Source organism: Cynoglossus semilaevis, chromosome 6 (genome assembly GCF_000523025.1).
Source record: "Cynoglossus semilaevis isolate Cse_v1.0 chromosome 6, Cse_v1.0, whole genome shotgun sequence".
NCBI classification, from domain to species: Eukaryota; Metazoa; Chordata; class Actinopteri; order Pleuronectiformes; family Cynoglossidae; genus Cynoglossus; species Cynoglossus semilaevis.
Window position 1 is genome coordinate 1359216 of NC_024312.1, and position 25552 is coordinate 1384767.

At 39.0% G+C, this 25552-nt stretch overlaps 3 protein-coding genes across 5 annotated transcripts in view; all 3 read right to left on the reverse strand.

Moving 5' to 3' along the window:
- Window positions 1-2947: 2947 nt before the first annotated feature.
- c6h11orf24 (chromosome 6 C11orf24 homolog) lies at window positions 2948-12623 on the reverse strand. 3 transcript variants are annotated; one of them, XM_025056462.1, is made up of 4 exons: window positions 11281-12623; window positions 9676-9767; window positions 9383-9548; window positions 2948-7618 (listed from the first exon to the last, which is right to left on the reverse strand). In XM_025056462.1, the coding sequence occupies exons 2-4, from the start codon at window positions 9724-9726 to the stop codon at window positions 6804-6806; spliced, it is 1032 nt and encodes a 343-aa protein (XP_024912230.1). In that variant the 5' UTR covers window positions 9727-9767; window positions 11281-12623; the 3' UTR covers window positions 2948-6803. The 3 variants fall into 3 exon arrangements, 2 of the variants coding, with proteins under 2 accessions (XP_024912230.1, XP_024912229.1); XM_025056461.1 differs by having other exon boundaries at window positions 2948-7705; XR_003049926.1 differs by adding an exon at window positions 7706-7737 and having other exon boundaries at window positions 7482-7618; window positions 9383-9767.
- Window positions 12624-14634: 2011 nt separating this feature from the next.
- Window positions 14635-16846, reverse strand: tmem170a (transmembrane protein 170A). Its single transcript, XM_008311083.3, has 3 exons — window positions 16616-16846; window positions 16027-16197; window positions 14635-15866 (listed from the first exon to the last, which is right to left on the reverse strand). Exons 1-3 carry the CDS (start codon window positions 16728-16730, stop codon window positions 15736-15738), a joined length of 417 nt encoding a protein of 138 aa, XP_008309305.1. The 5' UTR covers window positions 16731-16846; the 3' UTR covers window positions 14635-15735.
- A 547-nt stretch (window positions 16847-17393) lies between these two features.
- Window positions 17394-25552, reverse strand: part of ppp6r3 (protein phosphatase 6, regulatory subunit 3) — a 17934-nt gene continuing 9775 nt past the window's right edge. Inside the window, 10 exon segments of the mRNA XM_025056458.1 lie at window positions 17394-18767; window positions 19400-19471; window positions 19569-19676; window positions 21715-21910; window positions 22161-22258; window positions 22353-22569; window positions 22779-22894; window positions 22988-23118; window positions 23339-23393; window positions 24763-24860. Coding sequence (XP_024912226.1) covers window positions 18716-18767; window positions 19400-19471; window positions 19569-19676; window positions 21715-21910; window positions 22161-22258; window positions 22353-22569; window positions 22779-22894; window positions 22988-23118; window positions 23339-23393; window positions 24763-24860 — 1143 coding nt within the window. The 3' untranslated portion in view covers window positions 17394-18715.

Consider the following 25552-nt stretch of genomic DNA (forward strand, 5'->3'; position numbering starts at 1 on the left):
GCCGGTCCTGTTTGGACTCCATGAGCTCTGAGTGATGTGTGGCTGTGTGTGTTGTCTCTGTTGTGGGTGTGTTGGCAGATTTGTGGCAGATGACTACGATGAAAAGCCTGCCGGTGCGACACACTGGGCCGCACGTGGAGGGAAGCTGACGGTTCAGGGACTGGAGTGGAATTTCGGTGGTTGGAAAGTGTTCGGACCACAGTGCAGGTCAAGGGATATGAACAAAGGCCAACGCGACAACAGATTCCATTAGAGTCGGCGATCAAATTTCCCCCATGATGTGTAGCTCTTATACGTTTCATAGTAGTGGACAGGTTTTTTTATGCCAACATTGAGGGCAAAGAAAAAGATTACGCTTAATTATATAAGGAGATTTTCATGAAACGTTTTTGCTTTTAGATCATTTCAATGATATGACAACAAAACCAGGGATTGAGGATAGCAAAAAAAAATCACAATTTGAGAATTGTGATGAATAAGGTAGACAAAAGTTTACACAGAAATAGAAATTTTCAAATCAACCCAGAAATAGCAAAAACGTAAGTAAGCTAATGGATCCAAACTGCTAAACACTATGTATAAAGTTTATTTGAAAAAAAAAACTGAGATGATGAAAGTATCTAAAAATTGCTAAAATGTGACAGAAAATTTAAAAAGTCTGCGCAGAAATTTCTTAAATTGGTTAAAAAATAAATAAATAAACAAATAAATGGTGAGTCAAAACAAAAAAGAGAAAAATACTAAAGGAGGGAAATATAAGCTCTGAGATGGTTTTTTGTGAGACATGCTAATATATGCTAATACCTAGCCAAAGAAAGGATCATAAAGACAAAAGTTCTGTCACCGATTTCTAAAGATTGAAAGCTCAAAATCACCTTTCGCAACTTAGAAATTTGCCAAAATATATTATATAACACATTAATAAAACATCCTTTTTCCATTCAACATGTTAAAATGCAGTGCATTATATGAAACTTAATTAAAAGTAACATTACACAGTATCACAGGAGAAGCAGTTGGCCCTCAGGGCTAATTTTTTTTCTTTTTTTTTACAAATTTTTTAATCAATAATAATACAGTAAGTTGAAGACTAACGTTTGATTGACAGACACCGACAGAAGCCTGGAGGTTCTTGATTCATTGTTTAGCAAATAAGAACAATATCTCAAAATGCATCAGTTGGAACACAAACTCTTCCTCCTCCTCCTCCTCTTCCTGCCCCTTCTTTCAGCCACATTCAGCAGCAACGAAATTTTAAAACGTCTAAAATTTCAAAAACCTGCAATGACAGAATCATCAGAGGTTGCAACAATGTTGTTGTGGATACGATGTGCTTTAAGCATTTGGGAAACAAAGCAGCCATTACACAGACGTATGGTTCAACACAGGAGGACCACAACATCAGGCCAGGACTCAGCAGTCGACCACCACCCCACCATTGCACCCCCTCAAAGAAGAAGGGCCACTTCTTTGATGATCAGGGGTGAAGGAAGCCATCCATGTCAAACTGGAAAGACCATCTTTGAACAGAGGAGGGCGCCTCAGACATCAACTATCACCCACCTACAATACTGTCCTTTGTTCTCTCCCCAGGAAGCATAGGCGTAACTCACACCTCCATTCAGGTAACACCAACGAACCATCCACCACGGGGCCAACGACTCACACAGCCATTTAACGGTCATATTGTCCACTTTACTTCACACCACACCCCCCTTTGGGGTGGATAAATACCTGGAAACTCCCCACCAGAAAACTAGAACTGATGAAGCCTCTTGGATGAGAGAGAGAGAGGGAGCAAGAGGGAGACAGACAGGGAGAGAGAGGGGAAACGTCTTCAACTTGAGGTGAGTCCAGTTGAGTACTTTAAAACTGCTTTGAGATTAGAATGTTGTTGTGACATCATCTTCTGGTCATCACTTCACCAGTTTCCTCATCTCTGAGGAGGTGTAACCCTGACACATGTGTCTGTGTGTGTTTTCCCATAACATTAAGACAGACCTGTTTTCCTTTATTGTGAGAAAAGTTGTCATGAAGACTTTGAATACTAAAAAAACAAAACACGCCAGCTTAAAGGATAACAGTCAGGTGTCAAAGCCATTAATACTTTTTCTTTTTTTTCCAAACATGACAAAAAAAGAAAACACCAGAGAGCTGCCACACAGTCAACTGACAGTCAACTGACAGTCACCAGAGACAAGCTCACAATAGCTGGTTTAACGTTCTGCTTTGATTGACATTGACTGAGTGTTCACTTTGGCAAACGCATCAATGCTGACATAAGACCAAACACTGCCACCTGGGCGTGGGTGGGTTAATTATGATCATTGATTATCAATAAATCAAAGCTTTAGATATTAAAAAGAGAGAACAAAAAACTTGTTGAGAAACGTGAGAAAGACTGGAATCTCTGACTGATTCCACTTTGAGCGTTCCAAGTTCCAGCTCAGTCTTTCAGGCGAATGAAATTAACCATAAATAATAATTTTTAAAAACTGGAGCCAACCGTGATAGGCTAGCTCTTGTTTGAAGAGATGCACTGAAGTCCAGTAATCCTGTCCTTTTAACATCGTAAATAAAACTAAGAGGAAAAAATATCTGAGAACACACTGCACGTCGCCTCCATTACGAGCCTTCTTGCTAAAAGTGCTATTGTTCAACAACCAGCTGCTGCTTCTCAGTGAAGTCACGGTGGAGCAACTCCACCCTCTTCCCAGTCTGCAATCTGAAATTGCTGACTGCAAAGTTTTCCAAAACGCACCATACAGCTGAGGTTCAAAACCAAGATGCCCGCTCATTTGTTTCACCTACAGACAAAATCTATTGGGTTATCATGGCTTTAACATGTCCTAGTTGCTGCTCTAACCATGAACCTGTGATGAACCCACTGGTCTGTGACCAGGAACCAGTCACACTTGTCTGGACACATGAGGCTTTGATCCAAATACCACATTTCAGAAAAAACTGGTTTAATATATAATCCAATGAACCCACCAGTGCACTGACAGAGAGAGAGACAGCGAGAGAGAGAGACAGACAGACAGACAGCGAGAGAGAGACAGACAGACAGCAAGAGAGAGACAGACAGACAGACTGCTGGGTCTGACAATCATCCACAGATTTGAAACACATCAGCACACTTTGCTACATCACATCACATCCCCACACGTTTCTCTCTTTTTCCACCGACAAATCGTTCAAAACAGTCAACGTGTGTGAAAATGGCTTTTCGTTTCCATTGGTTTATCAAACACTCGTATGTGCTTCAGTGGTTATTCTACAAAGTTCCACCAACCACCACTCTTGCAGGAATGATGAGACAGATGTTTGAACAAAAAAAGCAGTTAATTGCACAGAGCTTTCAGCTTTCGATAGAAACTAAAGCTATTTAGATAAAAATAAGATAAAAGATATTTAAAGAAAAAGTACATCAATGGTACAAACATTGAAATAATGCAGAAGTACAAAGTAAATATTAAAAAAACAACATATTTATAGTACATTCAATGCAGAAAAATATAAAAATAAAACAATTTGTAATGGCCACCATTCCCATAACGTGCATCAAGTAGTAATACCCATCATACTGTAGTACAACTGAAACAATAATAATAAAAAATAACAGTTTCAGGATCAAGGAAACTGTTGAGTTCAACATGAGTTTCACTTTCACTTCTGGTTCTCACACAGTTTACCTATGACCTCTGCACCTCTGTTTTTCATACAAACAAAAGTGTTAATGGTGTTATTGCAGGGCTGTTGGTAACTGAGCATCAGGTCTGTGGTTCTTTGAAATGATAAAAAAATAAAAATAAAAATCATCATCGTGTTCTTATGAGGCTGCTGTTTAAACTTGGATTAGTGAACGGAAACTGTTTCCCTGTCTTTATTACAGTGTGGAAGCAGGAGCTGAAGTCGTGACATGAATCACCTAAAAACCACATCTGACGTTCATGTAAATCTGGAGCTTCCACTTTATCTGAACTCTTTCTTAACTGCGTAACCATGCAGAAGCTGCCTCTGCGGTTTGCTGGGTTAGCGGGTTCAATAAATAAGTGCTACTTTGCAGAAGTCGGCGTCTATACACGGTGGTCGTTATTGACAAAGACCAAAAGATCAGCCTCTTGTTTTCTTGTACACATAAACTTTTCAAAAATTGATCAACGACAAACAGCGCTGCCACTTTTACCCCAAAGTTCAAATATGCATTCAAACCTAGAGGTAAAATATTATATGATAAACCTCTCAAAAAGAGTTAGACGACTGATGTAAATTTTCCTCATTTTTTGCTGTTAGCATATAAGCTAGAGCCTATATGACAGTGTAATGTAAGTATAGAGACCAACAGCACCCACTACTGGTCTGGAAGTTCTACAAAAACTAAATTCAGCCCAGCATCATTTGTCCTGTATAGACAGCTCTGCTAGCCTGGCTCTTTTTCTTTGAAGCACTCTTTACGCAGATGTTTATCAAAAGGCTTGTATGAAGAAAACTGATGTTAATTTTTCTCTTTTTTTGCCATGTGCATTTAAGCTAGCACCTAGAGGGTAAAGTAGGCTACTTCAGACCCTTACAATGGAGTTTATGTTCAACAGAAACAACTAACCAGCCTCTGCTGGCGTTGATAATTTCATTTGGCACAATGTTTACGCAGATGTTCACCCAGAGGACTGTATGATGCTTTACTGTCAGCAAACAAACCAACATATGATATCAAAGTGTCTGAAAAACAGAAACTCGTTCTGTAGTAGTATTGCTTCCTGATACTAATGCCTGGCTCAGCTGGGATTCCGCAGAAGCTACAGATAAAGTTTTATATTTCAGGATGGAAATTTACACGGAACCTTAAAATAGACCTACGTACTTTTCCTTAATGATTTTTTCGGCAAAACCACACAATAATTGTATTCACCTCCTAAGACGACCACTGACGTGACATCAGTCTGGTTCTCCAGGCATAGTGTACCTGATCCCACATTTATTGTGTCCCATTTACGTCAACCGTACCACATTAGAGCCTTGGCGAACTCACAGATGCGGAAAGTATAAATTGTATTTTATTTACAGGAAACAGAGGATCTGACTGTACCTTTAAACTGTTCAACTGATGTGTAAAACAGAAACAACAAACACTGTCATTTGTCATGTGGGTATAGAGGTATGAAACTATCAAGAACCTGTTTAAAGCAGCAGCAGAACCATATTATTCTAACTATGCACAGCTGCTATTGTAATGAGCAGAGCAGCCCAGCGTTATTCATTGGACCCATGTTAGAATCAAGTTTCTGTAGTAACGTGTGTTTTTTTTTTCATGTCATCATCTGGTTTAGCAGCTGCCATCTGAGTAAACAAGAGCCACAAACCAAACCTCTGCTGCTCATAAAGTGCACAAGGCAGAAAATAGGTGCAACTGACAGACGACGACAAAGCCCATCACAGTGTTTACTGGACTGAGGTGAGGTGGTGGTCTCACTTTGACAGTACAGCACTGTTTACACCATGAGCCTCAACACAACAGACCACGTCTGAGGAGATTTCATTTAGAGCCGTGGAAACACTGTTTTCAGCTGACAACAGTTCCTTTGTCAGTTTCTAATGTCTTTCTGAGAAACGTCTGTGGAACTGAGCTTTTTTTAAATTTTATTTCTCTATACGGTTATTTACTTTTGATTATCCCAGGTCTCTAGGCTGTAAATCCAGTCGAGTCTAATTTCTTTCTTGGCTCTCTGCTAACTGCAATCACATTTCATTGGAGAGCTACAAGAATGATTCAGCTAAAACCTCCACCTTTTTCTTAAAGCCATTTTCATTCCAATTAGTGACTCAGTCAGTCATTGTAAAGAACAGCAAAGACAATGTTCCCATTTTTTGAACCACATTTCTATTTTCCATCTTAAACACTGGAAATAACTTCTAATCAGAGTTTGTTTTCTCACTCAATGGACCACGGTTCTACATGCTAGCTGGAGACCAGTGACATGCTAACAGGGTTTGAGGTAAAGGTGAAGTCAGTAATATTCCAGAACTCATTAAATGCACTGTACTGTATTGCTATCATCTTCTTGTCCCTAACAGGGAAAGATATTGCAAAAAACAAATGTTCTATTAGAAGACGGTTATATTTCATTTAAATTAAAGAACAAAGAATAATTAGTCGGAACAATTCTTAATCAGCAGTTCCTGACCAGGAAGTTCAAACAGAACTACCCCAATGTTGGTGTTTTTACATTAAACACAGTTCTTAGGGTCAGGGTTTACTGCTAAACACTGCTTTCCAACAGAAATATAAGGAAAGTCGGTGAGTATACGCAGTACTAAACAGAGTACTGCGGTGTTTTTTAACCTAATTCTGCCAGTTGGGAAATTAAATGTTATTTGTTCAAATGTGTCAACGTTTAACAAGTCAAGAACATAAACAATTTGTACTTTTTTCATGGGGAACAATGTTTTTTTTTCTTGTTTTAAATATTTGTTACCGACATGTGAAACAAACAAGTCGTCACCAAACAAACTACTGAGTTTAGGCTGGACCACCGGAACGTTCTAGAGCTTTACTCTGGTAACTGCAGAACCACCCAGGTTTTCTATTTTTTTTTTTCAAAAAAAGAAAAAAGGAAACAAAATGTCATCCATTTGAGATGAGTAGCGAGAGAAGAAGATACTGATACGAGACAGTGACTCCAGTCATTGAGGTGATCTGCTGATCGAGTCGGTCCAGAGGAAGGAAGATCCTGATCTGACCTCTCTCTAACCTCTGAGTGCAAAATTAAATCTGAAAACAAACGGACGAGTGTCTTCCACCTTTAGACTCCAGAGTCTGTGTACATGCCGTTGATCAGGTAGTCCACCTGCGTGTAGTCCTTCCTCCTGTAGCTCTCGTACGCTTGTCTAAGAAACAAGGCCACTGTGACCACAAAGAAGAGAAGTCCAAAGACCAGGACCACCAGTAAAGACGTGGTGTCCACCAGCTGCTTGCTCCGAGCGGCACCTGCTACTTTGACCACCGTGACTTTTGTTCCCGAGGTAACCATTCTCTGGTCACCTGTGGTGGAACCGGGGACGACCACGGTGCCAAGTGATGGCTTTTTTGTGGTTTTAGCAACAGATTCGTTTGCACCGGACAATGAGGTTGGAGGTGCCATTGTTGTTGTAGGGACTGGTGTTGTTGTAGTTGTGGTCGAAGCCAACATGGCTGTTGTTGTCGTCACTGTTGTGGACGTGATCAGCGTTTCAGTCGTGGTTGATGGTGAGGCTGTAGCAGTTGTTGTTGTGGTTGTTGTAGATGTTGACGTTAATGTGGCTGTAGTTTTTGCTGTTGTAAGAGTCACTGATGGTGGTAACATTTTGTCCTTTGGAGTTTGTTTGGTGGTCGTCGTCGTTGTTGTTGTAGGCACTGGTGTTGTACTGCTAACTGTTGAGCTGTTTGTAATGGATCCATTGGAGTACGGGTCCTTCGAAGGCATTACTGTGGAATAGTTCTTGGACGACTGGTTTGCCTGTGCTGATTGGTTGAGTGCAGGTACAACTGCTACTGCATTGCCGTCTAATTTCAGGTTGCTGGTGTTGGACAACGACTGGTCACTGACCTGACTGGAGACTTGACCAGTGTTGTTAGTGTCTGGGGTGGGGGACAAAGAGTTCTGTTGAGGTGTGGTCTGCACATCTTTAGACTCTGTTGACGTTTTAACGACACCAGTATTATTACCTGAGGAACAACAAAGTCCATCAATGACTCGACTGAAAAATAAACAGCAAACATTTGTTTGTGATCAGTGCTAGCATGAGCAGCCGTCTTTTGAATCAATACTACTTTGCTGGAAACGGGTTTGCTGCTTTATGGTCAGAAAACAACAAACGCTCAACAGATGTGACCTGAAGAAAGAACTGTTTCTGATCTGATGTGAACATTTGTCTACATATATACAGTATATTAAAAAAAACTCTGAACCTGATTTTTAAGTGTAAGAATGATTCCGGTGTGCAGTGAGGCTGAATAGGTGGAGGTAACAAGAAATGAGGGGTGACAATCTCTGAGAGAAAGGCACAGCAGATCACAAAGATGAGAAGTTACTGGGGTATAGTTTGATGTAAAGGAGTTACTAACCAAACTTTGACGCCTATTTTCATTTTTGCTGCAAATTCTGGCCAATACAACAGAGTAGCAGGTTGAGCTCTAAGCAGTTAAATGGAAAAGGAAAGATGTTAAAAAAAACCCTGTGGAAAGTCTCCGCTGACCTCACAGCATTTTTATTCTGACAACTGTAAGTCACTGGATTTTTTTTCTTTTCATTTTTAAACCCCAAAGATGGTTGTGAGTAAAGATAAAAAATGTGGATCAGCAGCTCCTAAAAACCACTAACACAAATCATGCCACATTTAGAGTAGCTGAAATCGCATTTATGCTGATGGCGCTTGGATTGAACCTTTGAATATTTGTTTGGTGCAGATCAATCTGTTTTTAAACATTTCCTGTTAATGATCACCAAACTTAATGATCTACCTGGAGCGAGCCGACAGAAACCAGAACACTCTCTTTCAACATTGTTTGCTCAGATCAGATTAGTGGATGAGAAGTTTGGAAATCTAAACACAGACAGATTATTTATTCTGGGATAAAAGTCTGCTCTTGGTAACAGAAGTCAGATGTGAAGCTCTGGGATGAAACAGGAGGGAAGAAAACAAATTTATTAAAGTCAGCTAGCTTCGATGCCTCCCAGCAAAGAACTTGCTGCAGTGACCGGGCAGGATTTTTTTGTTAAACTTTAGCGCCATCTTGTGGTAGTAACCGAGAGTCGCTGAGTGAAACGGGCTGCGAATTCTCCGTTTGAAAGAGAAGAAAAAAGTCTGTTCTAATATTCATCAGGGGTTACACAATAACAGAATCGAATAAACTGTTGACTCAGGATAAACACCAGACAAGTGAAATGAGCTGAGGAATCACAGACGACCTCAACTTTTTCTAATATTCAAAACAATGAAGAGAAATCGCAGCTTTTTTAGGGTTAAGAAGGAAATTCAAGAGGATTTTGTTTATTACCTTAACTAAAATGTTTAGGACATTTTTATCTGAATCACTAAATAAAGGAGATTCTCCACCTGTGCTGTTCTGTGGGAGGTGCAAAAAACACAGCTCATTATTATCTGTCATAGTCATGTGGAGCGGCTGCTCCTAATGTAACGGTTTTCAACCTCATTATCATGAAAAAAAAACCCTACATTTGAATGCATTCTTCATTCATTGTAATGGATACATAAAGTAAAAAAAAAAGTGATTTTTTTTGCTGTATCATCTGTGTCACTCACAGCTGATGTACTTGGACATTGTATGTTTTCAGATATACTGCAGATTTCTTACGTCTTGTTCCCAGCTCACATTACTTACAGTCAGTGGTGCAGTTGACTGGTGTTGTGAAGATGGGCGAGTTGGTTCGAACATGGCCTGGGTCAGGTGGAATGGAGGAGGAGGAGAAGGAGGAGTCAGTGAGGAGCAGCAGCAGGAAGAGGAGCAGAAAACCAAGGAATGGATTCAGGTGGAATCTCCAGGAACACTGGGACATGGTGGACAGGGAGGGAATAATACAGACGCACAAACACATTCACGTGCACTACCTAGGAGTCACACACACCCACACACATATACACATTAGGCTACTGGATGTACATATACATGCATACACTCCACAGACACGGTCTGTCATATAAGGGCGGAGGTGGGAAGGAGATCATAGATCCAGCGGAGAGTAAAAACAGAAGCCGCTCCTCTGGACCTACAACAGACATTAACAACAACTTCAGCACATGTCAACCAGCAGCCCTGTTCAACAGATCTGGCCTGAAATAAAAGGCTTTTAATAAATTTGTAAAATGTATAAAAAAAATAAAATAAAGTAAATTAAAAATAAATTCTCCTTTTGTCATTTCTGACTATTAAAAGATATTAAGCAACAACAAAACTCAAAGAGAAGATTATAAATGGTTTGAAGATTTCCTGAAAGTACAAAATTCACCTAAACAAAACAACTGTTGTCTGTTAGATACAGACAAAAACACTTTTCGTAAAGAGATTTTTGTAAACTGAAGCAATGAAACCGAAATGGTTTGAAGCCTTTCCACTGTGAACTGATGCTATCAGACTGCACTCAGCCCCAATATCTAAAGGTCATTGGATATTATATCTATATCAGATACATCTGGAGCTTCAAGATACTAAACCCAGTATTAGTACGAGGCCTGATACTTCAAATACTTAAAAGTCCTACTGCAGTTGACTGTCTAACTGCCTTCATGGGTGGTTTATTTAAGTAGATCAACAATGTTAGCAGTTTGAATATAAATTGAGCTCATGTGGTTTGAAAACAATGAAACAACTCTGATTATCAGCGTTGGAAACAATAAATAAAAATAACTGGATCATTTTTGTCAAACAAAACTTGGGGCCACATTTGAGAGTTGAGCAACAGGAAAAGTTTTATCACCATTTTGATTTGTTGTTATTTGTAAAAGTACATTGAAACCAAGGTGAAATTAAATGTACTGCAAAACCAGTTTTGATTACATTGGAGTGGTGCAAGTGTTGACGAAGTGCGGACGAAGAGTGAAGCTGCCCTTAAAGTCAACAGGAAGTGTTCAAAAGTCACCTTAGAAAAGATACCGACGTGGAGAGGCGTGGTAGAAGTCAAGGGACAGTAAATGATGTCAATCCTTTAAAAAAGCGCCGTTTAAAACAGTACATGTTATAAAAACTAGACAAAAAAATCATCATAGAAAAAACATTGACGCCCACGTTAACTTAAACTAATTATAAAACACAGTTGCTCCACAGATGCTGGAAAACAACAAACTTTTGACAAGTTTAAAAAGGACAAGGTCAACCAAAGGCCGTAGTCAAACAATGTAGTAGAACGACGCAAAATGTAGCAAATACATTTAAATTAACTGAATGTGAAGTACGTTTTATTTTTTAAAACTTAAATTACCTCTGCATTGTCAACCAGTAAACAGTTAGCAAGCTAATAAACAATTAGCACTCCAGTAAAAGTCAAATGTGTGAGTAATCTGTTGATATGTTAGATGAGAGGTAAGATGTCAGACATTTATAGGGGATGTAAACCACGTTTATTTAAAATGATATAAAAACAGAGCAATTTTGACAGAGAAAGCACCCATAATGTTAATACAGCTAATGCTAACAGCTCTTCTTAACATGTGGCACGACGCTGCTACGTAGCAGCTCAGACTGTAATTTCAGATACGACACTTAACGGGACACAGCGAACTTACCGGAAATGTGGTTTTCTTGCGGTGAACACAACTAGCGCAGTCACTCATTCAAACTCTTCCCTGTTCAACTACCTTCACTGAACGACACCGCTGCCTTTGGTTCTTCTTCTTTACCTACATTACTGCACAGTCAAACCATTCAGGGTGTCTTTCTGCCCTCTACCGGTTTTACAGAAGTAATGCTTAATTACGTCTGGACACCCTGAAGAAACTTGATACATTTTAGTCACCCTGTCGTACTCTCTCTCTCTGTCATATTTCATTCATCTCGGTTTATTCTGAACACAACATTTCTTGTAGAAAGTTATTAAGAACATTTCGTTTTTTGTTGTAATGTGGAATAGTTCTAAGAATAGTTCTAAGATTTTAATTTTTTTGTCAGAGCTGACACCAAGAGACAGTTATTGTATTTTAACAATCAATCATGTCATATGGTTTAAATAACTTCTTTTTCCGACTGATCTTTGGCCAAAAGCAACTTCAACTTTCGGTTGATTAAGTGTGACTTTGAGATACCAATTTTTGCCAATTCCATTTCTATTCAGTTGACAGTATATATAAAAAGTAAAGCGCACTTTACTCTCATAATAGGTTATTATGAAACAATTTCCACTAATTACTCCTAGTCACGGGTTCTTTCTTCAGTTCAAAAACCTTCCAGATAAAGTGCTTGAGTACTGGAATGAGGTACTACATGAAAATGGGTTCCTTTGCACTCAACTTTTAAAAGAACTCAACTTTGAAAAGAATATGGCTTTAATAAGTCTGCATAACAAAACCAAGTTGAAATAAAATATCCAGTGATTATAAAATTAAGTCTTTTCAGTTCAGTTCAAGGTCAAACTTTTGATCTTTGCCTCTCTTTTGTTTAGTTAAATTAAAGTTAGTATTTCTTAGATCATGTTCTGATGTCAAGTGTAAAACTGTCTGTGCTGCAACAGTTGCTGCGAAGAAACGCGCGTTCACAGCAGGTTCACACGAGGACACGGTTCAGGTCACGGTGTCATTTACCTCCCAAGAGATTTAGCCAATTAGATAGGGACTCAGACGGCGGTCGACGTCACATGCACGCTCACCAACGCACATAAACACGCACGATCCGCGCCTATCTGCACGTACATACGCAGAGTGAAAGGTGAGCATAGAAATATTGGAGAAACGTAGTGCTGTGCGTGAGACTGCGTCTCCTTCTGTCTCTGTCCTCAGCTCCTGTCCTCACAGCAGCAGAAATGTCTCTGTCCACCGCCGCCTCCAGTCTGTTCCGCGGCGCGTTGAAGATTCCGCTCATGTCCGCGGCGAGAAATATTGTCTCCAAACCTGCTAAAGAGACCATCAGCACAGGGGTGAGTCCTAAAGACACACGAAAAAGATGACGGTGTCCACGTCCATGTGGCTCTCACAGCGTGTCCATGTCCACCTCCATCAGCCTCAGCGTGACGCAGCTACTGCGCACCGCAGCCAAACTTCACAGCACATTCTCTCAGGCTCTGCACCTGTTTTGAAAAGTTATTTTTTTATATTTCTATATATATAAGTGCCTTATACGTTATTTTAATGTATTGTCTTTGAATATAATTTATTTTACTGTGGCACTGAGTTGACTGTTAATATCAACAGTGCGTCAAGAAGAAAGGCTGATATCATAAAGTCTGTTGATAAGTGCGTCATCGTCACGCCATTATTCGACCCATTTCCAACACGTACACCTCAGTTACAGAAATAGAAAGTTATAGAAGACAATGTGCATGTGACGTCGACCTCACGGTGTCACAGGAAAGAGGAAGAACAGCCTAACTTTATGGTCCAACTGTTGGTTTCATGTGACGTATGTCAAATCTGTGACCCTGGGCCAGACCAAGGTCAGACATGGAGATTACACACACAGCATTTGGGATTTTATTATGAATCACAAATTTATATTCACCGTTTTTTGGATTTGTGTGAAAAAAACCCCATAAAAAACACATCCTGAACAAAAATGTCTGCTGCTAACATCTGGTCATCAGGCTTAATGTGTGTTAATCCTGAATATGTATTTATTATTGTGTCCTCCATTATGAAGGTAGAATTTCAAACTCTTTTCATAACAGAGTTCAGCCCCAGGTTAGAAATCTTAGAGCGTTTTTCTTCTGTTTCTTTGATATTTGTGTCACAGTTTAACCTGGTACACATCTACAGTTAATGTCATTCAATGATAACAGTTGTTTTGATTTCCTATATTCATAAATCATAAATACCAGGTATAATTTTCAATAAAACATTATTCCATTTTTGTCCAATCCTGTTTATAAAATAAAGAAAAATAAAGTAAAAGAGTAGAAGGGCAATAAACACTGGGTTTTCCATTGATTACGTCAATTAGGATTGGCTCCTAATTAAGAAAGACCAGAATGAAGATCTTCAGTGCCCTACACTGATGTACCTTAGTGTTATGTAGTGATGTCTGATATCCACAACCTCAACTGCAACCAAACCCAACCAGTGAAGGATCATTTTAATGTTCAGCCTAAGGATAAGTTAGAAAATTGTATTAAAAATAGAAGAATTTTTAAAAAAGTTTCTTCATGTATCCATTTGAGTCTTAACTCATCTGCAGGAACTGTTGTCATCAAAGAATTCCTCCTTTGGAGAATTCCAGGGGAACATTTTGATTCAGTCTTGACTATAGACTGAAATCCAGTTTGGTTCAAATGTAGTTTAAGTTTTGATTTGACTTTTTTTATTTTATTTTACATTTCCTCATGTATACATCTGTGCCGCTTATCCTATTCTTGTGTGGCCTATGTAGACATGTGGGCAGGTCCCAATAAGGGGGTATTTAAGTTTCCAGATTAAGATTAGGGTTACAAACTACACTGTCTATTGTCTGAAGTAATCACAAACACTTAAAATGTGTGTGTGTGTCTGTGTGTGTCCCACAGGAACATGCTATTGCTTTGGCGACCATGTTTGTGGCCATCCTTGCTCCATCTGGCTGGATAATGGCCCACTTGGAAGACTACAAGCAGAAGAAGTAGAGAATGGAGAGTCCCAGTGTTCCTCAGCTGAGGGGATCAACCTGTTTCTACAATCTGTAACCTGCCATTAATAAATACATGTTCAATATTTCAAAAACTGGCCTCAGTATATCATTAGACATGTCAAAAATAAGGACCAGGGGTCAAATGTTGCACTTTTTACAAGTAACATGTGGTCCACTGCACATGTATTTGTTTCTCAGTCACCAATAGAGGAATTCACATTTGATGAAACCAGACCCAGTCAGAACCTGAGAGAACCATGTTCATTTTACCTACTCGACTTATGATCTGATCTGTGTTGTGTGAAGGAAAAATGAATGAACAACAACTTTTCACAAGACAGTTTCTTGTATTTGGTCAGAAACAATGAAATTTATCGAAAACCTGGGAAGAATAAATCAAATAACTGCACTTCAATAATTTACACTACAATTTATGGGGAAAACAACATTTTGTTGGAATTTTGCCGAAATCTTGGTTCCCGCTGATGATCTTTTCACTCCAGACGATTGAATAAGATAAAGGAAGAGCAGAGAAACAGGAAGCGCTTCTCTGCAGGTCAGTGGTGCTTGATCGTTTGGATCTTGGAAAACAAATCATAGGTTGATAAGGAATGGATCCAACAACGATGAAGCAAAGCTCATCAGAATGGACAGTAAGGCATCAGGAGGAAGCTTCAGAAGCATGTTGCATAGAAAGAGTCTCACGTCAACAAAGCACTGTCAGTGAGTGAACAATGTCGGCCACAGTCAGGACTGAGACCTGTTAAAATATAGTATTTTTTCTTCCACCAAGAACTTCCCTGAGACACAGACACTCACTCTTTACTAACCTGACAGTGGGGCTGGTAAATACGAACAAACGGCTCAAGTCTAAAATCTGTCACACACATCACAGCTGTCAGTCACACACACACACAAAAGCTGGGCAAGAACCATTAATTTTACCTGGATCTGGTCCCTGTGAAGACAACTGGTCCTGAGAATTTTAGTTTTCAAACCATGAAGGATAAACACACACAGGAGAGAACCAACAATATCATTGTTTTTTAAAATTAGCAGCACTGAATTATATTCAATATTGTAAAACAACTGTAGGAGTAGTGAAAGTGTGTGTGCACAGAGGGCGAGAATACACTTCTACTTTGTTGATATTAGCAACACACGACACAGACTGTGTTATTGTAGTGGTTCAAACTATTTAGAGACAGGTTTTGTAGTGTTTGTTAATCTTTGGATGTCAACTTCACAAGCACACTTCCAGAGTTAGGCCAAAGATTCAGTCATGTAGAGCGCACACACAGCGTTAACCCACAGCAGGTCATTCTCTATGGAAGGAAATAAAATCATGATCCACAACTAACTCCCATATGTCCCAGGATCTGAGTTAAAGTGTCGTCCAGTGAAGACAAGGTGTCACTTAAGTCCAGTCACTGCTAAAGAGTGGCCAGGACTCTGAGGAAGGAGATGAGGAGGACACAAAAGGACTGTCCAACCCCAAAGACCAGCGCCTCCAATGATATCATAGTCTTTCCTGCAGCCTTGTAGACTCCAGCTATGGCTGCACCTAAAGAGCATGAGAAAGATAACACATAAATACACAAAGACAAACAATTCCAATTAGAATGGTTAAAACCCACTCTTCATTGGCCAAATGTGCCTGGTTTGCGAAATAACTTATTATTTTTTGTGCAGACATCAATAGCTTATTATTTGGGTTTACTTACTAGTGAGGACGCCCCCACACACTGGTCCCATGATGCCCATGAGCAGAATGGCGAGAGGCATGAAGCGCGCCACCTTGTGTTGACGCAACGTAGAGAGCGAGAGAAGGGCAGCAGGCAGGTGGAAAACCAGAGAAGAGACTGCAGCCCACAGGAACACCCCGTACCACATTTCTACGAAAACATATAGTCGTATAAGAAATATTACTCTCAGAGTTCTAGGAGCCACATCGAAACAAGTTCTATACGTGGGATTATATTCCCTGTAGAACACATGGAAATCTTTGCATTAGGGTTTAGTGATGCGATACAGTAGAGGTACGCAATAATGTTTACGTCTGGAAGAAGGTTGGTCTGGAACTATATTTACTGCATTATCTTTATCCTCCAACTCTGCTAAGACCGGAAGTTAGCCAGATTTACGAATTCATCAAAGTTACATAAACGAGTGAATGAGTGACGCATTTCAGTATTAGTGGGTTGATTTAAATACATTTGAGTAAATATATAAATAAAGTGCACCTCAGTTTATAACCGCTGTTCCCACGTAACACTAAGCCCATTAGCTACACTTAGCTCAACATTAGCTCACCGGAGAAGTCACTCAGAGATGTGTCGTTTCCTCTCTGCGTGCCGTTTTTTCTTGGCACCAAATTTAGTCCGAGGATTTGCTGGACGAAGCCAATTTCACTGTATCTGTCCTGCATAACTCATAGAAACGACGAGAGTAGATAAAACCAAGAAAACCAGTAAGTCAGATCTGCCCAAGACTTCGCTGACACGCCATCTTTAACACTGACTGTCAACAACTACTGCTCTGACGTCATCACACCGCAATAAATATTCACACTAACCCGCTGTTTTGTCTTTCAGGAATGTGGGCGGCTAAGCTTCTTTAGATATACGGTGTGGACATGATATTTTTACGTGTACAAAACAAACAAACAAACAAAAAATTAATTAACTAGCGTTAAAAATTGTATTTTTTGGTTTCTTACGTTCAAGGTCACACAATAAGTTCGGAAAAAGCAACAGTGGAAAGCACCCGGATCGTCTTGTTTTCTTGAAGACGAAAACCACTCGAGAGGCTTCTTTATTTCCGTGTTAAAAGTCAATTGCTTCGGGTGAGATGACCTGGATGGCGGGGAAACCTACATACACGTCCAATAAAGTTAACACAATTTTTATGTAATTGTAAGAAAGAGCTGACATCAGATTATTATTATTCTTTTTTTAAATATGGCCTTATTCCTTAGACCCATTCCTAAGTGCTGGAACCTAAAAGGTACTACCTGCTTATTTGTATCTCTAATTTCAGAGCAACAACACAGAGTATGTATAATTTCAGGAAAATACAAATAAAGGCAATCTATAACCAAACAAGAGAATGTTTTAATGAATTTCCACCCTAATATTCTGCAGCGACTGCCGTGCCATCATGTCAATATAGTCCAAATATTTGCAGTATCTTGTTAGTCTAGTATTTCAAGCATTCCCACCAGATTTTACCTTTTACTTTATTTCCATGTGGTAGTGGTCCTACCTAAAGTAGGCACCAATATAATACTATACAAAATGTGTTGCACATGGTAAGAGTTTAACCATGATGGACGTGGTCCAATGACGACATTCACGACACACTGACCTCTGCAGTGTAGACAGAAACCTTTAAATGGCCTTTAATTGGTCTTGTCTTTAGTTTGTAATTAACAACACTTTTCTCCAATTAGCTTCCTAGATGTGCCTGTATACATCTTCCGAAGACTTCAAGCTAGGAACGCAATTAACATCAACGCAGCTTGTCTAAAGACGCAGAGTGTAGGTGTGGCTCAAGTTACAAAATGTAATTGTACTTCAATAATAAATTAAAAAATATCTACCAAAAATGCTTGTCAATGTAGAGGAATCAAAAACATGTACAAAAAAACCTGCAACATTAGAGAATGTGTTTAAATTTAAAGGAGCTGTTCTGCTCAGAGACTTAAACTAACGATGGAAAAGGAATAAGAGAAAAATTGAGGTTATGGTGTAAAGAAACGCTATCCCACTAGTAAACACGTTTCCACTGAGATTTCACACCTACATGGAGGTATCATGGTCATTCAAAGCTACTTTGTAAAAATCCATGATTAAAACTTAACCCTTTACCTTCTAATACTAATACAGTATTTCATTTGCCCCAATAGTTGAGAGTCACAGATGATGTCACATTTAGTGAAAACCAACTCTGATGTCTCTGATTCTCTGCAGTAGAAACGTGCCTTCAGTGGTCAGCCATCAGCAATTCCTTCTTCCGTGGTAATTCATTCTTACTTTTCTGTATTCATTTTTCTTTTTATAAAATATTTTATTCATACAATCATTTCTTTAACTATAGCAACATTACTATTTAATTTTGAGTGGCAAGACTTCAGTCGCACATCACCTCATAAGAACAATAGTATATAAACAAATGCAGGAGAGGGAGAAAAAATAGTATCCATTTAAGTAGGTCTCTGGTTTTGCATTTCAGTTCATCCTGTGTCTGTACACCTGTCTGTGGGACTGTCAGTGATGAGCTGATGGGAGTATTGCTGGTCCTGGAGGGGGCGTTGTGATTGGTAGAGCTCTGAACAGTGACCTCTGCTGGAGAGCCAGGAGGAGAGCTCTGCGTGGCAGAACAGGCCGGCCTTTGGCTGACTTCATGCGACCCTCACGCCGGCCTATTCACAGCTGGCTCTGAGGACACAGAACTCTGGTCCAGTCTGGAAAAAGACACGCAGACAGTTGGACATGTTATTTTTTCTCTGGCAGAGTTTCTAGGAAACAGAAGGAAATAAAGATATGTATTTTAAAATAATTAAATCATGTCACATTTCCACTCACCCACAGCTATTTTGAGCCCCTGTGGCTAATATTAATATTTGGCATGCAGCAGTGGAACTTACTCAGTCCAGGGTTAAGAACTGCTGCTGCTGCTTAAAGCACCACAGTTATATCATCACATCACAGCCAGTAAAAATAACTAGCCCTCATGTGGAACCCTTTCTTTTTTGATTCAGGAAAATTGAAAGAGCTTTAAGCTTTGCAACAGTAGATAATAGTGTTGGTGGATTTCAGGTATTACTGTGGATCTTGATGGTGGTTTAGTGGATCATGGTTTTTTTCAAAGCAGTCTACAGTGCATTCCAATCCATTTGACAATTGTGTCAGTCACCTGTAGACTAACTCACTGCCCTCCACTCAGTGAGGCTCGTACAACACAAGTCAGCCACAAATTCACAAATTAATGAATGCCGTTAAGTTCTAACAGTATTAAATGTAGACAGAATTGAACAAAATTTTTAAAATGTGCCCAAATGAACTCACTAATAATTGTAAGCAGGGGCAGACTTACTTGACTTCCTCTACGGCTGACATGTCTTCTAAAGGACCATTGGGAAGCTCCGCAGCGGACCGACATTTTTCACTGTTTACACACACACACACACAAAATTAAACAAACGAAAAAAAAAAAAAAAAAATCAGACAAAATCATCTCGTGTTGTATTGGGTAAATGTCTGACCCTGGTTTGGGGCAGCAGGCAGCTGCTGAGCTGTTGATGCCTGTTCGCTCCAACTCCACACACTCTGTCACTGAGTATTTCTCTGAAGCTGTGCTCTTCTCTTCATCACTGGAACACACACACATAAAACAAAGATACATGTTAATGCAGTAACAACAAGAAGAGTGTCATACTGATCACACATTGGCCATAGAAACACAGAACACAGTGAGATGTGAACAGTGATGCATGCTGAACTGACTAACAGAGCACACAGTAAAACAAATGATGAAGGTGTAGAAATGGGGAGTTCAGTGGACAGTGTCAAAATGTACAGCAAATGGAGAAAGTAGAACGTTTTTGTTGATGTTGTCAGAGCTACAGAGCCAGCAAACACTATGCGGGCCTACAAGGTCACCCGGACACTGATTACACCAAAATCAATTTTTCGCCAGCCATCAGTCTTGCCTTGTCTCAGAGAACCACCAATGATCTTGATGAGGCCTCAATCAAAGCAAAACAACCATAGACATACATTCTGTCAACATGGTACATAACAGTTATTTGTCATTCTGCAGGATAAGTAAAATACATTTACCATATTGCAGACCACCAACGACTGTATTTAAGGAAAACATCTTTCTTGACCAAAAACAATAGCGTCTATACAATCAAATCATGCTTCAAAGTAATTTGTCTAAATTCACTTTCATGATATCCCCGTGAATGTAAAACCTTTGGTCCTCTCTGAATAAAATGTCACCTTGTTCAAACTGTAAATTCAAATACATAGTATAATTCTCAATCAATTCTGTGTTACATTTAATTACAACTCCAGTCATACCCCATTACAACAAACAAAATGTTGGAATTTAGGCCAATTGACCTTGTTCAAATAAAACAATAACTACACAAAATATACATTTAATTTGAGGAAATTACAACACAGGGGTTTAACTGGATTGTTATATAAATGTATACTGAGTAAAGGTATACAGAATATGTTGTGCTTATAATAATCAAATTATCTTTTGCCACGCTTCCTAGATTTTTACAACCACATTTTGGTTGGTCAATTAGTTTGCTGAATTGTACTGAACAGAACTAGTAAATTAAATACTTTGATGTCCGTTGACTGGAATACTAATCCAGACACTCCTGGTGCTAGAGTGAAAGGTCTACAGCTCACTGCACCACCTCCATTTGCTAGTAACAGGTTATGCAGTGATAATGATTGTGATAGACAGCTCCTCTCTCTGAAGAATCGGTTGAACTGATTTTCTCACCGTTTTTTTTTTTAAAGATCAAAACCATGGCTAAGAGAAGGACTTTAGCCATAAAGATGGTTAATGGCAGCAAAGGGTCCAATAAAAATTTAGAAAACTAATATCTATTAATAGATCAACTACTAATAAACAACTCAATTCCTTAAGTAGCCCTGTGTTAATTTTGTTTGACCTGGTAAGTCATCCTTAATTGGAGCTACTGCACTTTGATGACACCTTTGGTAAGAAAAACATGCAGAATGGAGATAATGAATTAAACAAACAAGGAGCTGGAACCAAGAAGTTTGAAATTGGGAAAGAAAAGTTGGTGGTTGACGTGACAACAAGACTACATCACGGCTGCAGGCTGATCTCTAATTGGCTGTACATACCGATAAGATTTCAACACTCTGAAGAAGACCACACCCACAACGCACAGCAAGAGAGAGAGGGGAAGCTCAGGTTGTAAGTGTCGCTCAGTTTATCAGACAGTTGTTATTTACAGACACAGACACACAGTATAATTGCAATATCAAACAAAAAGGACAGAGGGACAGAGGACGACTGACTTCTAAAGCTGCAGGTTCAGGAAAGGAAAAACATTTCAAACGTCAGGGATCAAGTCATCCCATCTTGTAAAACTGAAACGTTGTTGCACCATGTTGTGAACAGTATTTTTGTAGCATACACCGGTTTACTTTAAGATGTATACATTTCTATTGCAAACCAAGCTGGAATAAGAAAATAAGCTTTTCAGCATATCCAGTGTGGACCCTAAAACCACTATTATTGAGTTTGTAGAACAACTAAAACAGGTACTGGCCACTGGAGCTGATTGTAGTTTAAATAAATCATTAAGTCCAGCTATGTAATGTTTTTGTGTGCAGACAAGTTAAGCGAACCTCTTGAAGACGGCTGTCTCAGTCTTGGCGTCAACAGTGAGACTGACGGTTTCTTTCATGGAGCCGTTGATGACGGTCTCTGTGATGCTGCGCTGCTCGCAGCAGGAAGTTTCCTCCTCTGCTTTGGATCTTCCACAGTCTTTAAGGGAGTTTGAAGGAGGAGCGGCTACACTGTTTCCCAACCAGCCATCACACTCTGAGGATGTTGATAAAGGCAACAGAGAGGTCACATGCTTGATGCTTGAAATCAAGGTCAGTTACCACCAAGTCAACCATTTATTAATTATATATATTATAACTGTTATTAATTATAATTAACATGCAGCTCTTCACAAAGAACCCGCTCCTTTATATGTATTTATGTCTATTCAGAAATAACTTTGACTGAACCTCAAGATTATAGTGTAGTATACAGTTCACACTTGTGTACATGCAGTTGTACTCACGTTCAGGCTGCATTGGTGCGTTGACCCCCAGCGGGTCCATGGTCTCTATACTAGTCTCCATTTCAACAGGAGAGTTGCACCTCAGCGGGTCTTTAGGGCTGGAACACATCATTTTCCAAAAATCACACATTCTGATCTGCTAGTGCAAGAAAAGCATTGTTTGATTTTTTTTAATTTAAGAATCTGTTCCACCTGACGGGGGTAAAGTTGGAGAAATCTGCCCAGCCTGTTTCAGCATTGTTGGATCCTGCAGAGGGGTTGCTCCATGCCGTATCAGGCAGGACTTCTGTTGTGGAGGACGAGGAGGACAAAGTAGGCGAGGTAACCGGATTGTTGGGGCTGGAGGGTGGAGCTGAGGATGTACCCGTTTCCATGGGAATATCATCAAAGTTGGCTGTCCACACTGGGCCTGAAAACAGTAACAAAATAAAGGTATAGGAATCACACCAGGAAGATTTTAAGCAAACATTTATAATTTAATTGAACACATTAAATGAGAAATAAAATTTACTGGTTATAATAACTATAGAGAGTTTATTTGTCAGGATGAAATGTGTTATTCAGAGAATGGCAGTTGCAGTTATCAGCAAAGAGAATGACAAACACAGAGAGTCCGACCTGTATCAACCTCCATTCTGTCATCTGTGCTGGGATTAGAAGCTTCAAACGGATCTCTTTTCCCATCTTCCTCTTCTGAGTCTGTGCTCTCTTCGCTGTCGGTGCTCCCTGAACTCCTGACATCAGAACATCAGGAGCTATTTAGTTATAATGGCCTTGAAGAATTTAATATATTAAAATGTTCCCATTAGTAGGTTTGTTCAGCCTACCTGGGGCGTCTCTGTGCCTCTGGTGCAAAAGTGACATCTTTCTCATCCCAGATGTCCTCCTCGTCTGAACCAGCATCTTCAAACTGCTGGATTTTCTCTTTGCATCGTGCCTCAAACAAAGCTATGTTTGCCTGTGGAAACACATATAGGACATGTGCTTTCTGAAGAGTCAACTCCAACACATTTATTAGCAGTGGAATGTCACTGTAGGTGACATTCCACCAACAGGAGCAACAAATTAGGGCTGTGATGTATTTTAACGAGTCGTGGACATGCAATACAAAACTTGACATAAAAAATACACTGTGTTGTGATGGTATACAAATGAAGATAAACAATTAGTGTACTTACACTTTCATTTGTATTCAGAGAAAAATTGATGTCTGATATTCTATCAAATGGAATACTGCAATGTTAAAGAGAACAAAGATTAGTTCAGTTAAGGTCATTAGACATCCACATACTGTATAACAGACTCTAAATTGACACACATCTCTCATGTTCAGTTGGTAATATTAAACAGCACTTCAATCATTTCTGTGTTTTTTTGGACATGTGTAAATGCAGGAACAATTAGAACTGCAAAGTTTAACCATAATTGTTCCAGACGTTGTGACCATCTAATGAAGGCAACATGTTCTTGAGAGAGAGAGAGCTAGATAGATAGATATTAATGTCAATGTGAAAGCATTTATTTTCCTTCCATTTTTTGGTATCTTGGCAGACTTATCTCAGTCATGTTTAATTGGTTAAAAGATGAGTGAAGGGCAAAACAAACACATTTTAGTTTGTGAAATGCAATCAGAGCAACAACATAACAGCTCAGTTGTCCTGTGTCTATTCTTAATGGTAGCACAATGGCTGGTATGCAGTTGCATCATTAGTGTCTACCAAGTTTCATGGTAACAACACACATACATTCATTCAAAATTGATTGCTACAGAAAATCAATAGATACAAAATTAATAGAAATGCATATATGATGATGCTAATTGTTACTTCTGTCGAATGGTTTCTTTTGTTAGATTTGTGTAACTTAGGGCGAGAGACTAAAACAATGAGGTGTGGTTGAGAGCCATGGCCCGTTTGCTGTGGCTTCTTTTGACAGGATTAAAAGAAATGTCCTAATGTAATAGTAACAGACATAGATCGAGATAGAGTTAAGCAAGAAGAAGTAAGAAAAAGACGACATCCATCCCCTCCCTTAACTCGTTGCATTGGTAGTTTTATTTATGGATCTGTGTTAATCACATCACACAATCATCTTGATGTTGACAGATTTATTAAAATGAAAGAGTAGCTGGAAAACAGAAAACTCACACACAACCTGAACATCTTAAATTATGTAACCTCTCTGTGTAATGATTTTAAGGCCAATCTCTCATCAAAAGGTAAAAGCTTTGCCCACAAACCACAAATCTAAAAATCACTGAAAGAAAATAACCTTCAAAAACCCACAACCAAAATTTAAAGACCAAAAAATGCTGCTATTATTTACAGCAAAAGGAACAGCACACGGAAACATAAAAAAGAAACAGTTTTGGAGACATTGTTGTAGCTTTGGAATAATCAAATGTATGCCATTGGGTGGCCATTCAGGTTTTGTAACCAAAACTGAAATGAGCAATCCATCTTATTTTAGTGAGATCAGAGAAAATTAACTTTAATACAACAAATCACCAAAACGTTTTAAAGTCCTTTAGATGTTTGAGGTGCCTTCCTCCCTCAATAAAGAGTTTGACAGAAAATGACAGCCATGCAGGATGAGTACTCACTCCACAACATCGTCCTGATCAGCAAACTCTTCATCATTGAAGCCGAACTGCTCAATAAAATTGGACGTCATTTGTTGCATCTGATAATCAGAAAAGGCCTGGCAAAACCCAAGACCAACGATAATGATATAGTCTTAGCTCTACACAAAGCTGGTCATTACTTGCAGTACAGATTCACAGTAAATGTACTTAGACCAATATGTAAAAGCATAACATTGAGCTAGAAAGGTTAATAGCTACAAAAAGAGCAGAACATGCATTTAAATATCATTTTATTACTTCAAGATGAAACAAAACGTTATGTCACAGTGACAGGAGTTTACCAGATAAAGTTAGCAGTTAATTTGGAATAAAGTTTCTATATGTTACTGTAGCCAGATACAGAGCAGGACCCTTAGCTACAAAAATTAACCTGGCAACAAAAGCTTTCAAATTTCAAGCTTATAGAGTTATAACTTACATAAATGAAGGTATTCATAAAATAATATTACTTAAGGAGATTAGCCTGAAAAGTATTTTGTAATAAGCATTGGAAGATTAACTGAAACAGTCTAAGTGTGTTTTTTGGTACTTGAAGTTAGAAAAATGTAGGTCCAGTCTAGTAGGACAATGATTAGATTATACTTTGTTTTATACGAGATAACTTCAGATACAGAAACTAGCATTTGGGCATAAAATCAAAACAGTCTAAAATAAAAATAATGTTTTTTGTTTTTGTCTGCATTATAGAGAAATACAATAAATGTGGCTATTGAACTGCTTTATATATATATATATATATACATATACA

Excerpts from the sequence above, each read along its gene's own strand:
- c6h11orf24 (XM_025056461.1), bottom strand. The coding sequence starts at position 9,726 with ATGATCTCCTTCCCACCTCCGCCCTTATATGACAGACCGTGTCTGTGG. Across the intron at positions 9,549-9,675 it reads ACAGACCGTGTCTGTGGAGT|TGTTCCTGGAGATTCCACCT; the intron begins GTATGCATGTAT and ends ACCATGTCCCAG. Across the intron at positions 7,706-9,382 it reads AGTCAACTGCACCACTGACT|GTAATAATACTGGTGTCGTT; the intron begins GTAAGTAATGTG and ends GTTGTTCCTCAG.
- tmem170a (XM_008311083.3), bottom strand. The coding sequence starts at position 16,730 with ATGCAGGACAGATACAGTGAAATTGGCTTCGTCCAGCAAATCCTCGGA. Across the intron at positions 16,198-16,615 it reads ATCTCTGAGTGACTTCTCCG|AAATGTGGTACGGGGTGTTC; the intron begins GTGAGCTAATGT and ends ATGTTTTCGTAG. Across the intron at positions 15,867-16,026 it reads GTGTGGGGGCGTCCTCACTA|GTGCAGCCATAGCTGGAGTC; the intron begins GTAAGTAAACCC and ends CATGCTCTTTAG.